A 13,163-nucleotide genomic window follows, 5' to 3' on the forward strand; every position below is an offset into this window, starting at 1 on the left:
CACATCTTCACATGACTTTCTTACAGAAACACATCGCTAGAGACCCTGTCTACAGGATTTTAAGTGAGACACGTCCTTTTGTTTACTCTAAAATATGCATTGACTATGGATCAGTAATCTTGTTATAAATGTTAAGTAATTGTTACATAAAATAAACAAAAACTGTTTCTCCTACATATTGTTTATCATAGTATTTCATGTTCCTATTTACTATATATCAGTAAATATCCAACCAGAACAATATCTTGTTTATTTTTCCTACTCTTACCTAGATAAACTTGTGTCAGTCCTCTTTTGGAAACATTCAAATTTTATTCCTGCTGGTCTAATAGAGTACTAGTATTAACACATTCAGTGCTGACGACGCGTAAACGCGTCTGCAGGTAACCGAGTCATGTGCGGGAGACGTGTAAACGCGTTCTTGCCGCGCGCACCTGCTTCCTCCTAATTGGTAGCTTAGCTGATTGGTTTATTGTAAAATCAGACGTTTACGGACAGTGAAGATTATAGGTTACCTTACTCGAAAGTTAGTTTCGTTTTTGATTTATGTGATTTTGAAGTGTTTTAACATGAGTGACAAAAGATCCAACATATTTTTCGTAATCCTGATAATTTAACTGTCAGTGAAATCGACAGATATGCTCTTTACGACTCTCAATCTGATGAGTATAGTAGTGGCGATAGTTTTAGGCCGAGTGGAAATGAATCAAGTGATGAAGATGAGTTTGATAACACCACGCTCGAGAACAGTTCTGTCCTTGACATTACTTCAGCCGAGCCCAATAATGCATCACCTGCTTGCCAGTGATAACGATCTTGCTATACCTGGTCCTAGCCATATAAACAGTCTAACCCTCAGCTAAACCAACTTCTCGTCGAGGGAAAAAAGCTTCTCGTCCTGTTTTTGCAATGGAGTGAATTGCCCCAATTAAAAAACATTTTTATTTAATGAACCAACGGTTTAAGAGATTCCTCCACCAGGTAATAAACCAATAGATTGGTTTAGACTTATTATTGATGATGTGTTTCTTCAAAGTATTGTCAAAGAAACCAATAGTTACGCAGAAAAGGTGTTCTTATCTGAACAAACTAAAGAAAAGTCACGAATATGTCAATGGAAAGATCTGACTTTGCAGGAATTTAACATATTCCTTGGTCTTTTGTTTCATACTGGAATTGTCCCGTTTGCCACATTTACAACATTATTGGAGTACAGACAAGTTATTCAAAACATTTTTTGGTGAGTACATGTCACGAGGACCGATTTTTGTTAATTTTAAGATGTTTACATGTTGTTTACTGTGATGAAAATAATGATCGATTACATAAAATAAAACCTGCTGTTGACTATTTCAACAACAAAATGTTGTGTATATACTCACCCAGTAAAGAGTTGTCGTTAGATGAGTTCTATGGTTCTATTTAGAGGCAGACTTAAGTTTAAACAATACATTAAGAATAAAAGACATAAATATGGAGTAAAGCTATACATTCTTGCTGAACCAAATGGACTAGTAATGAAGTTTGCCGTGTACGCAGGTGCTATGGACATTTTGTCTGGAGAAGGACATGCCGAGAAAGTAGTGTTACACTTGATGGAACCATGGCTTGGAAAAGGGTATTCAATTTTTGCTGACAACTTCTACAACAGTATTTCTCTGACAAAATCTCTTATAGAGAAAAGAACCTACATTACAGGAACCCTACGATCAGACAGAGTAGGTGTATCAAAAGATTGTGATAACTAAAAAACTTAAGAAAGGCGAAACGGTGGCAAAATACCATGATGGTATAATGGTAGGGAAGTGGAAGGATGTAAGAGAGGTGGTTTATGTTAGTAACCAGTATGAAAATGACATGAATCTGTCCGTGAACCGATGGGGTAAGGAAAAAAATTAAGCCCTTACCTATAATAGAATATAATAATTATATGAGTGGAGTGGATAGGAAGGATCAGCTCATGAGCTACTATCCATGTGAGCGGAAGACCATGCGATGGCACAAAAAGCTGCTGATCCACATTTTACAAATGGGTATCCTCAATGCTTTTATTTTGTATAACAAGTTTGTTATTGGCAAGAAAATGACAGTGCTGGACTTTAGATTGGATATCGTGAAAAAACCTTCTAGGGCCTGACAGGGAACATCAACATGAAAAAGAGGAAGACAACGAGGGGGAAGTGAAGCACCTACCTACAAAGCTGCCTTTGAATGACAAAGGAAATCAGAGCAAGAAAAAAGTGTAAAGTGTGTACTCGTAACGGACGAAGAAAGGATACAACGTACCAGTGCAAAGCTTGTCCAGAAACACCAGCTTTGTGTCTTCAAGACTGTTTTGCTAGTTATCACGCCTAGAAGAAACATCTGTATATAGTGTAAATATTTGTAGTGATGAATTTATTATTGTGTTTCGATCCAGAGAATGTAAGTAAAAGAAATTCCATTCTATTATTATTATTGAAATCAAGTGCTATTTGTCACTTAAAGCTCCTGGACTCGTTAACGCGTCTTCAGCACATAGCGTCAAATATGTGATGCTATATGCTGCCGACGCGTTTAACGAGTCCATTATTAATTTTTTTCTAATAAGGTAAAATTCGTAATAAAGTTTATTTTTGTACCCAAGACAAATATTTTTGAGTGTCTACACATCGAAAAGTAAAATTTTTCTTTTCAGCACAGCCCAACTCCATAGGTAAAATTAGTCAGCAGTTAATGTGTTAAACATATTCAAGATATATTATATTAACACATAATGCAATTAAATATATTTAAGTTACCACTAAATTTATACAGATTTAAACGATACATATGTTTACATAATATAACAAGTAAACAAATTAATCAAATTGTACTGAACAAAATTGAAAATATTAAATGTTTAAATTAAAACTACTACAATAGAAACAACACAATCTGATGCACTGGCTCATCAATGAGTCAATCTTGTCCTGATTACACAGGTTTTTGTTCGAAACTTTATGTTCCAAAAACTTAACAAATAAAACTGAAAACACATGACATGTAAAGTAATATTTAATTTAGCAGTAAAGTATACATTAGTCAGATTACATTATTGTAATTCAACAATTCAGAAGAGGAGCTGCTCTTATAGTTGGAGTCCTTAGAATATGCCATTGCCAATAAGCTATTATGGTACAGGATAATAAACATATGTGTATTTAAAAGATAAGAGCGAATTCTAGCAGTTCGGAAGTTCTTAATTTGCAGTATTACATTGTATTGTAACAACTCTATCAGACTGATTTGGTGAGAAATATATGACAGACATTTACACAATGCAGCCTATATCTTACTCCATATTCTGGCTTGAAGAAACCCTCCTGTTCCCACCAGCTGTACCATGCTGCCTCCACATACTGAGGGCTGTACGCATCCGGCATGGGTCCTGATACATCCTTCTTGGTACCAGGTGGTGTCTCTATCTCATAGACTGCTGCGACTGCTTCCTTCTTCACTTCTTTTTTCTTTTCTTTTTTCTACAAAATAATATAACATTTCATTTGGACTACTCTCAATATTATGATGGGTTATTGCAGTCAAAGAATATTTTATAAAATCTTTAGACAAATATTTAATATAACTTTTATATTTGTAACTTATTACAATTATAAAACATATAAATAACTGTACAGTACAGATCATTGTAATAATCTTTTCAGATTAATTTATAAGGCTTAAAGCAAAGAATTTTCTTTTCTAAATATCACTGAGAAGCACAGATGTAGGTACCTTTTATAACTAATTCGAATATACCAATTGACAGAAGTCTATAATCCTATAAATATTAAGTGTGAAGCCTTTCTTATTCTCTTTCTCTTAAAGGGAAGCATATTTCTGAACAATTTCCTATGATTAGAAAAAAAACCCTGTTGTCCTGTTCATGGAGAGATCAGATTAACCAATGGTCTATGGGAAGAACATGTTCACTCATCCTCATATGTCCAAATCATGTCAAGTGCAACATATTCTTCCAGATGCATCTAATTCTAAACATTTAGTAACAGCTATCAATGTATTGTTGATCACTAATCTAAGTGGTTATGTTTATGGGTTAGTGGTTATGTTTATGGGTTAGATTGATTAACCTGATCTTCCCACTGTCGACATTTGTGGACACACAAATTAAATATTTTTGTGGGAAATTTTGATTGTGTAGGACAAATCATTTATCTGGCGACCTACTCAGAGCTGGTGGCGAGCTGATCAGAAGAAAATTAACTGAAGATGGATTAGTTACAATAAAAATTGGTGGAATATGCAGGTGTAAGCATTATAGAGTTTACTCATGCAAATTTCTTGTAAAATGATTATTCTCCTGTGTAGGACTGTTTGAAATGTTCTTTGATGACGAGGTCATAGGGTATTGTTCATTGTACTAATCAATATTCCCTAGAAAAAGGAAACATTTTTTTCTACATCAAAAAATGAAATAGTTTGTTTTTTGCTATTATTTTTCTTTCAGGATATAACACTATGGCCCATTACTGAATGTACTGGGAAATGGCAGAGGATGCACATCATGAAGCAGTTTCACATGCAATGTCATGTAATCATTTTGAGGAAATTCTGAAAAACATTCCCTTCTGGGAAAATGACTGGTTTGATAAAAGTTAATAAAGTAGACAAAGATGACAATATTGCCAAAATTCACTCTATTATGTTTCAATATTTTCCACACTAAAATCGTTAAGCTAATGAGTGTTTAAGTTACATCTTCAGGAATATTGTAAAGATGGTAATAGATCATTATTTCCCAAAGCCTTATATCATATAGATGAAAAAAGAAAAATTGTTAAAACTAATATTTTGAAAATAAACAATACCTGAGTAGAGCCTAGACTGCAGTATAACGAATGGCCACCACCAAATTAAATCATCAATAGTCATGATTACCTAAACTACCAAAACCAGAAAGTCGGTTCTCGAACTGAATTATGTCATAGGTTAGGGCCTATTTCGGTATTTATTTACAATACCGTGACCATGAAAAATGGACTTTTTTTCATGGGTTGGGCATTTATAGCCCAGTATTATTATCACAGGTGCATATAAACTGGGGGGAAAGTATATCATTGTATTATATTGATGCCTTTCGGGCATTATTGCATTAAGGATGGAAAATAACCAACAAAATTTTGTCGAACAACACTTGGAGGGTTAAGGATCAGGGGCATCACGTGATCTGGGATTCGACTTTTGCAAGCTCGAGTTAATTTTTTTTCTAAAAGAGCAAGCAGTGCACAGCACTGCGCAGCGGGCAGGCATCGTTGACAGGATTAACGTCATCATTTCAGTAAAATTGCCAGAGGTACTGTCAAAAACAGAGTTTTCAGAGGATTTCAAAAAATCGTAACTCCTTTGATTTTCGTTGCCGACGAATTTTTTCTTCACTATTGTTTTCAGGAAAAAATTGTAGTTTTCAGGAAAAAAAAATGAACATACCTTTCCATGGTCACGTTATTGTAAATTGATACCCCTATTTCAAATTACAGTATAGTTCAGAAATGAAATAATTTAATGATGAATAAAAAACTTTTTTTCCTTTTTTGTATTAATAAAAAGTAACACACAAAGCAGTGTATAGTGTAACATTTACTAACTTTTTACTATTTGAACGATAAACGTATCTGGCAGCTTGTGACCCAAACAACACATGTACATCACCATTGTATTTGCAGCCACTACTCAAAAACGATACAAATAAATTGACTTTGTTTGAATTAATTTGAAAGATAATTGTTATTCATTACATTAAAAAAAGATATGACAATAATTAATTGTAAATAAGCATAGTTTAAATGTTTTAGTATTCGATAGTTAAGGTATTTCTAATCCATAGGTTGGTATTCTGATTTGATTGTAGTGGTGGTCGCTTACTATACTGCAGCCAATAACACATGTGCATTGTGTAGTTGCATCCACTATTTAAAAACCTTACAAATGATTTTACGGTACTTTGGGATTATACCGACCACACCAGTATGAAGAACACAAAAATAGAAATTTATAGAAACAAACATGATAGAACGAAAAAACAACTCTTCAATTACAAAATTACAAACTTACAAGCATTTCCAGGTATTGTGATCGGTATTGTTGTCGCTGTTATCTTATCTTTCTCGAGAATCCTGATTACGGCAGGCCGCGCGGCATCACGTGATTTGCACGGTACATCATTGCCTTTCCATTACAATTCAATTTATATTTCTGATTAGCCCCTCTAGAATTTGATATTTTACTGATAGGTACTATCTCGAGGGATGTTTTTCTTTCGTCGACATCAGCGCGGGGCAGCACCGAAGGTGCTGCCGAAGCCCGCGCTGATGGCCGGAGGCACTCGCATTTTGGGTGGCGGAATGTGATCAAGAATAAAAACAAGTTTTGAGTGTTTTTTTAATAAAAAGTTTAGTTTGGTAAATGTTTGTTTTTGTTGAATTTTTGTGTTTGGAGAAATGTAGAGGTAAAACACGGAAGTACAACAAAGCGATGCACCAGCTGAACGGGCGGCGAGACTCTGCAATCACGTTATCTACTAGACGCTCGACTTTGACCTCTGTCTGAGGATGGGGAGGTGTTTGCGATAAGACAATTCCTGTTTTATATTGACGAAATATTGTTCTACGCTAATCTAGTAATCAGTAGAAACGAAATGTGAAATAACGATTCATGTCTGGGTGTGGTCGGTATAATCCCAAAGTACCGATTTTACTTTGTTTCTTTATTTAAATTTACTTATAGCAATATTGAGCCAATAATATTGTTTATTTTTTTTACATTTTCTTTATTATTAAAATTAGGTTTTTCCTGTCACCTGTCTTGAATTTTATCATTTGGTTAGTGATTATGGTTCCTTTAGTTTACTTATGACATTAAGCAATTCTTTAAACTATTTTTATTAATTTGAAACATGTGACTTTAATTTATTATTTTAGATGCATTGATATCCATTGATAGTTCTGTTATTCAATATATAAAGTATCGATGATTGTAATAAGCGATATAAAAACCGGGTCTGCTTATTGAACTTTGCCCTATAAAACATTAAAAAGAGCTGGCAATAATTAATTGTAAATAACTATAATTATGTTTTTGTATTTGATAGTTAGGTAATTCTAATAGATAATTTAGTACTCTAATTTGATTGAAGTGACGATCACTACAGCAAAACCCTTGGAGACTCAAAAATAAGATATTTTATTCCAACTTTTTTACCTTTAAAGGTAAACATACCCAGCAAAAAATATATTACAATCTCAATGTATTCAATACTTGTTGATTTTTTAACTTTAGGGTATCCCAATAGTATCCAACACTGACAAATTCCATTGGTAGAAATTCTGTAATTGTGGAGTTACTTATATTATCACTTATAACAGTATGGGTTTCAAAGGTAACCTTATAGTCAGTATGAAGCATGGTGTTACTAAGTTACCTCGGGTTTTTCTTTGGCCTGTCCCTTCTGCTGTGAATCTTGTTTCTGCTTGAATTTTTCAAGTTTTGCTAACTTCTTGGCTTCCTTTTCCAATTGTTTTGGAGTTTTCTGAGGCAATTCATCTTGTTCAGTTGATTGCATCATTTTTCATTCGATCAATGAGGTTAGAAAATTAATAGAAGCAATGCTATTATGGAACAGTGACAGTCGACAAAACGTAACGTGTAACAGCACAGCGGCCGAACAGCCTACGCTAGCACAAACCAACTGGTCAGTGTTTTTATCACAAGTTATACAATTATGAGTTAGATTATACTACAGGAAATCTTTTGATGCATCTTAGCCCTAACTTCGCCCACGAAAATAAAAACACGTTTACCACAAAAAAGTCACAATATTTCGAGATTTCGATTATATTAACGTGTTTTAATGCAATGTGAACTGGAAACATCAGATGATTACTATTAAAAAAGTGTAATTTGTGCAAACCGTTCCACATAATGTTAGAAATTTACTTAAAGAATCTTGCAATCAGTCAAATTCTAAAATGTACCAATAAATCAATCAATTTGTTGTTCCTACTAACTGTGGAAGAAGTCCTACATTTGTATTACAATTACTTATTCCATGAGTATAGCATATACCACAGAATCTCATTGATGTTATCCATACATTTGTTAAGCCTTAAGAAATAAGTATTGAGGGAGCAAGCAAGCGTGAACCGCGCGGTAAGTATTTCTGTCTGCAGCGCCTTTCTCCGCCACAAACAAACTCCTCTCGACCATACAGGCGCGACCATACAGTCAGTAAACAACTGACCCCGTCCCTTAGTATGTCTACCTCGCCTGTCACTGAGACTCGCTCGCATATCTCTATCTCTATAAAAATAATGGTCTGCCAAGATTTGATAAAAATTTAAGTATTTTGTAAATTCTTTTGTAAATTATAAGTGAATTTAGAGAAAAACAAAGTTATATTTTAAAGTGGTCATTTTAAGTATAACTGTTTTGTTATCAAACTTGTTAAATTCAACAGGTAGCCTTTGTTATATTTTAAAATTTAGTAAAATATTTCCATCATTAATTTGCACGACTTTCTATTGAAACTTATCCACATCTGACTCATACTCCTTCAACTTTAGCACTGCATACTGAATCATTTAAATAAACCTTTATCGTCACTGGATTTCGCTCCCAATGTATAACTAAAGGCTCTATAGAACTCCTGCTTGTGTTTCTTTGCATTTTCACACATTTTCGTTTCAATCATCGATAGAAATGTTCTCACATTTTTGCCTTGTTAGATTTTTAACATAAGCAATTTTAAAAGTCGCAGTTTTAAAATCCCAAGCTATGTCTGGAAAATTGTAAAAGTTACCCAATTTTTGACATCTTCCCAGACTAGCTCAATAGCATTAAGCTCTGGACGATAAGGAGGCAGTCTTAAAATGTCATGTCTATGTTTGTTTAATGTGTTGTATACTATATATCTTTATATACAGACTTGTGACGTTTAATAAGCCGAATAATTGAACTTTAAGCATGCTACAGAAGGTAAAGGGCATATTTTTGAACTACAATGAGGCTTGCATATGACCTTTATTATTATTAGAGGTAGAACTTTTATCCACTTGACTATTTTGATACGAAGCGTTGTCTATGACCATTACACTTTTTCTGGCAAATTTGGTATTACATTTTCTGTTAATCATTTAATGAACATTTTGTGATTCATTTTGTCGTGATAATCGCCAGTTTTGTGATGCGCTTGCCATTATAAGGCTGGTTCCTTTGTTGATGTGCGCAGCAACACCGGCGTTTGAATCATCGAGCAATCCCTTTTTTACACAAGAGAAATGTATGACTCATCGTTATATATATACCTTCTGCTCGAGACTTGGTAATTTAAATAACACAAATCTTTGCTAGGACGCGTTATATGATTCCATTGATATTTCTATCGGTTTTCGTTTTTCTCCATGTGTAGCCCATTCGTGTAAGAATTCGCCCTATGCTTGTTCTTGAACCTACAAAGTTCATATCAGCTTGCATTTTTGTCTGAATTTTTGACAGCCAGAATACATTTTTCTACCAAATAACAATGTTTACAATACGCCTAACCATAGTTATACAAAAGATCATCCACACCAGTTACACTTTTTGGGCGTTTTCTTTTTTTGTTTGGAGTGTCGAATGATGAAGGAACGCCACCTTGTACTACTGTCCTTTTTTTCACACTTATACTGGTCTGCGTATTTTTGACGCGCCAGTTGCAGCTTGAATTCGTTTACGCACATTCTTAACGTCTATTAAAAACCTTTCAGCTCCAGCTTTCGTAAAATATATAACTGACAAAATCACTTCTTGTGACTCGCTGTTGTACACTTTGCCGTCCAACTTTGCAAACCAAACTTGGAAGGGTAGCCATGCTGTTGGTTGAAGTGGTGAATAAAACTATGAGCAAACGAACAAGCACGAAAAGAAATAGGAACAATTCCACGCACATGGAGAAACAAGTGACAACAATCACAGCACTACGTTTGTTTGGCACTGACTGCACCACGTGCTCTAATGTGAAGTGGAGGGAAAACCATTACTTATGCTAGTCACGGTTCTCGCTGTCTAGCTCCTTCAGTATAGAGATAGGAAATACCGTTATTTGTATTGAAAAACCCTATTACCAAAATAACGTCATTACTTAGTATTACGTTCCAGTAATCTTTACCGTGGTAACTTTATAAGCCGACCCACGCTTGGTATTAGCATCAAGCTGTTACTGAACTGACGTTAAGTACGGCGCCCACTACGACCGGCCCGGCCCGACCTCGGTCGGCTCTTGGGGTGCCGTGTGGGCCAAGTCCGCCCGGGCCACTCGCAGTGGGCGGGTGTCCATTTGTATGCATTTTGACAGTATAAAAGACCGGTCCGGGCTGGGCTGGTCGCAGTTGGTGGGTATCCATTTGATTGCGTGTATTTCGACTTTGGACTACTTTGAAATATAATAAATTTTAAACTGGTTATTTAAAATGTTCACTGCACAATACAATGCAGTTTTTTTGTATAATAGTTTAGTACACAAAACTTAACTAACTCACTACAATATAATACTTAGATTAGTAGGTTACTTTAGAGTAGATTACTTATAATTGATTTGTTCTCATTTTACAAAAAATAAGTCTACGTTTCTATTTTGATAAATATATTGTATTTATTTATTATTATTGATTTAAATCTGATATTTTATTCTCTGTCCCTTCCGCACCATCAAACCCATTTCACAATGTTATTGGTTTCTCAGTAACATACCAGAAAAGTGTTACCACAACTGGTCCGTTCTTCATTACTTGCAATATGATAATATAATAGCCTCGGCCAGAAAGACGTTATGAGAACACCAAATCATTCAGGCCATCTGAAATAACAGAGTGTCACTGGTAACACGTTATCCTGGTTACCACTGTATAACGTTGTTACCGATACTAATACATTATATACTGCCCATCTCTACTTAAGTATCTAACTGTTAGGTAAAGATCAGAGAAATCTGCGTATCGCACGCGATTAAGGTAGACCTCATGGTTAAATATTCAGTTATCTTTTTGGATGTTATACGATTATGGGCCTCCAGAACCCAAAACCACCATAATCTGAAAAGTAAAACATACATATATAGAATAAAAGTAAAGTAAAGATGTCTTATTTTACCACGCGAAGTTAGGGCTAAGAAGCCCTCTCTAACACTTAACCTGGGGATCAACGGCTTAAAGGTGACTTCCGAACCACCACCAATGGCCGGGCACGGGCGGGCTGCTTGCAAGGACAGGATCGCTCAGCAGTCACCCACCCAAGCAGCAGCCACGCTCGATGTTGCTTGATCCGGTTATCGCTGTGATGTACCCGCTACATGGCGCCATTGGCAAAAAGCAGAATATTGGTTTGGCAGAATAGTATGTCATATATATATATATATATATATATATATATATATATATATATATAAAGATATATATGACACCCTGTATATGTAAAAAGATCAATTCCCAAAAGCTTGGTTACAAGAGCAACCAAATTATGCAGCGAGAGTGAAGATCTAAAAAATTACGTTAGTAACATATGATGCTTTTTTTAAACGAGGATATCCTGAGAACCTATTGAATGAAAAGCTACAGTTCAATGAAAGTAACCTTAATAATAATTATGTCAAAAAGAAATATTATGATGAGCCTAAATTAATAACACAATATCATCCTGGTCTCTACATAATTAACATTTTTAAAGTAGCTTACAAAATTCTTCAAAATTCTCCACTGACAGACTCATTTCTAAAAAGTGTTCCACATATTGTTTTTAAAAGACCTCCTATCTTAAAGGACATTATATCGAAACCTAAATTACCAGCTGATTCTGATGTGGAAACTAAATTTAAAGGAGCACATCCATGCAATAAATCAAGATGCATGGTGTGCAATCAAATACAAGAGTCATCAAAATTCGAAAGTAGTTCAACTAAAAAAGAATATAAAATTATTGGCATTTGACATGTGATACAAAAAATGTAGTATATCAAATTCAGTGTAAACAATGTCCTAAAGACTACATTGGCTCAACAACAAATAATTTAAGAATAAGAATGACAGGCCACCGTTACGATTTTAAGCATAGTGATGAATCAAAACCATTAGTCATTCATAGTAAAATACACAAAGAAAATTTATATACAGTAAAACCAATACGATCAATAAAAAATAATTCAAATACATCAAAATTAAGAAATTTAGAACAAGCATGTCAAATTGTCACAAAATCTAAATTTCCCTATGGATTAAATCTTCGATAAATTTAAATCATCTGAACACTCATCTTTACACCCACAGTTTGAACATATGTCATTTCAAGAATATTATGCTTATTAATTTATTTATCTGTTTACATGTATGTTTTTAATTATTTTATGTATTTCGTTATGTTGTTTTGATCTGAAGAAGCGTAATGCGAAATATAGTTAATTAATATTAATATGTTGGCCTTTTTCTACACATATATATATATATATATATATATATAGGGAAATGTTTTATTCATTTAACAGTGATAGTAAATTAAACCTTTTTTCCAATGCTCCAATATTCTTCATTCTGTGGAAAAACTGATAGAACAAATGTATTAGTTGTAATTTGAGAGTATTTTGAAGGGGATAAGGTTTTTATGTAAAAGTTTAAAAACATAGAGTTTTTAAAAAAATAATTTTATTTCTTTTGGGTACCCCCTCATAATAGGTTTCAAGTAGCTATATATATAGATAGATAGGTATTTGCAAATTTTTATCCTAGGTATTATACAACATAAATCATAATTGATCCTTTTCATAAACTTTTCAAGCAACATATATTCTTACATATATTTTTGACAACTCTTTAAGTTTTCAAAATGGCATTGTAGGGTAACCAATACTGTTTTTTTATGACATGTGACATTTTAATCCTTCTATTTCTTCAGATAAAATATACGGTAAATGTTCTTGTTTTGAGTAAATAAAGATTTGATTCTCCATTGTACATTCTGTAAACATTTAAAATACAATTTTTACTTTCCCAACCACCTAACAGAGGTTACTCCGACGTGATATGCATAGTAGGCAAAGAGACAAGTAAAAATACCTCTACAGAATTAAATCATGCTGAACACTGCCACTTCTATGGTGAACCGCA

General features: G+C 34.0%; 1 protein-coding gene across 2 annotated transcripts in view; it reads right to left on the reverse strand.

The window, feature by feature from the left end:
• The window catches only part of LOC124369786 (valine--tRNA ligase), a 55,727-nt gene extending 48,001 nt beyond the window's left edge, over window positions 1-7,726 (reverse strand). The window contains exons 1-2 of one of the 2 annotated variants that reach the window (XM_046827886.1): window positions 7,457-7,726; window positions 3,318-3,500 (exon numbers count right to left, since the gene is read on the reverse strand). In XM_046827886.1, the coding sequence (XP_046683842.1) occupies window positions 3,318-3,500; window positions 7,457-7,600 (327 nt within the window). In that variant the 5' untranslated portion in view covers window positions 7,601-7,726. The remainder of the gene's footprint in view (window positions 1-3,317; window positions 3,501-7,456) is intronic. The other variant, XM_046827893.1, reaches the window with a different exon arrangement.
• Window positions 7,727-13,163: the final 5,437 nt, after the last annotated feature.

The sequence above is a fragment of the Homalodisca vitripennis genome, chromosome 1 (assembly GCF_021130785.1).
Source record: "Homalodisca vitripennis isolate AUS2020 chromosome 1, UT_GWSS_2.1, whole genome shotgun sequence".
Classification (NCBI taxonomy): Eukaryota; Metazoa; Arthropoda; class Insecta; order Hemiptera; family Cicadellidae; genus Homalodisca; species Homalodisca vitripennis.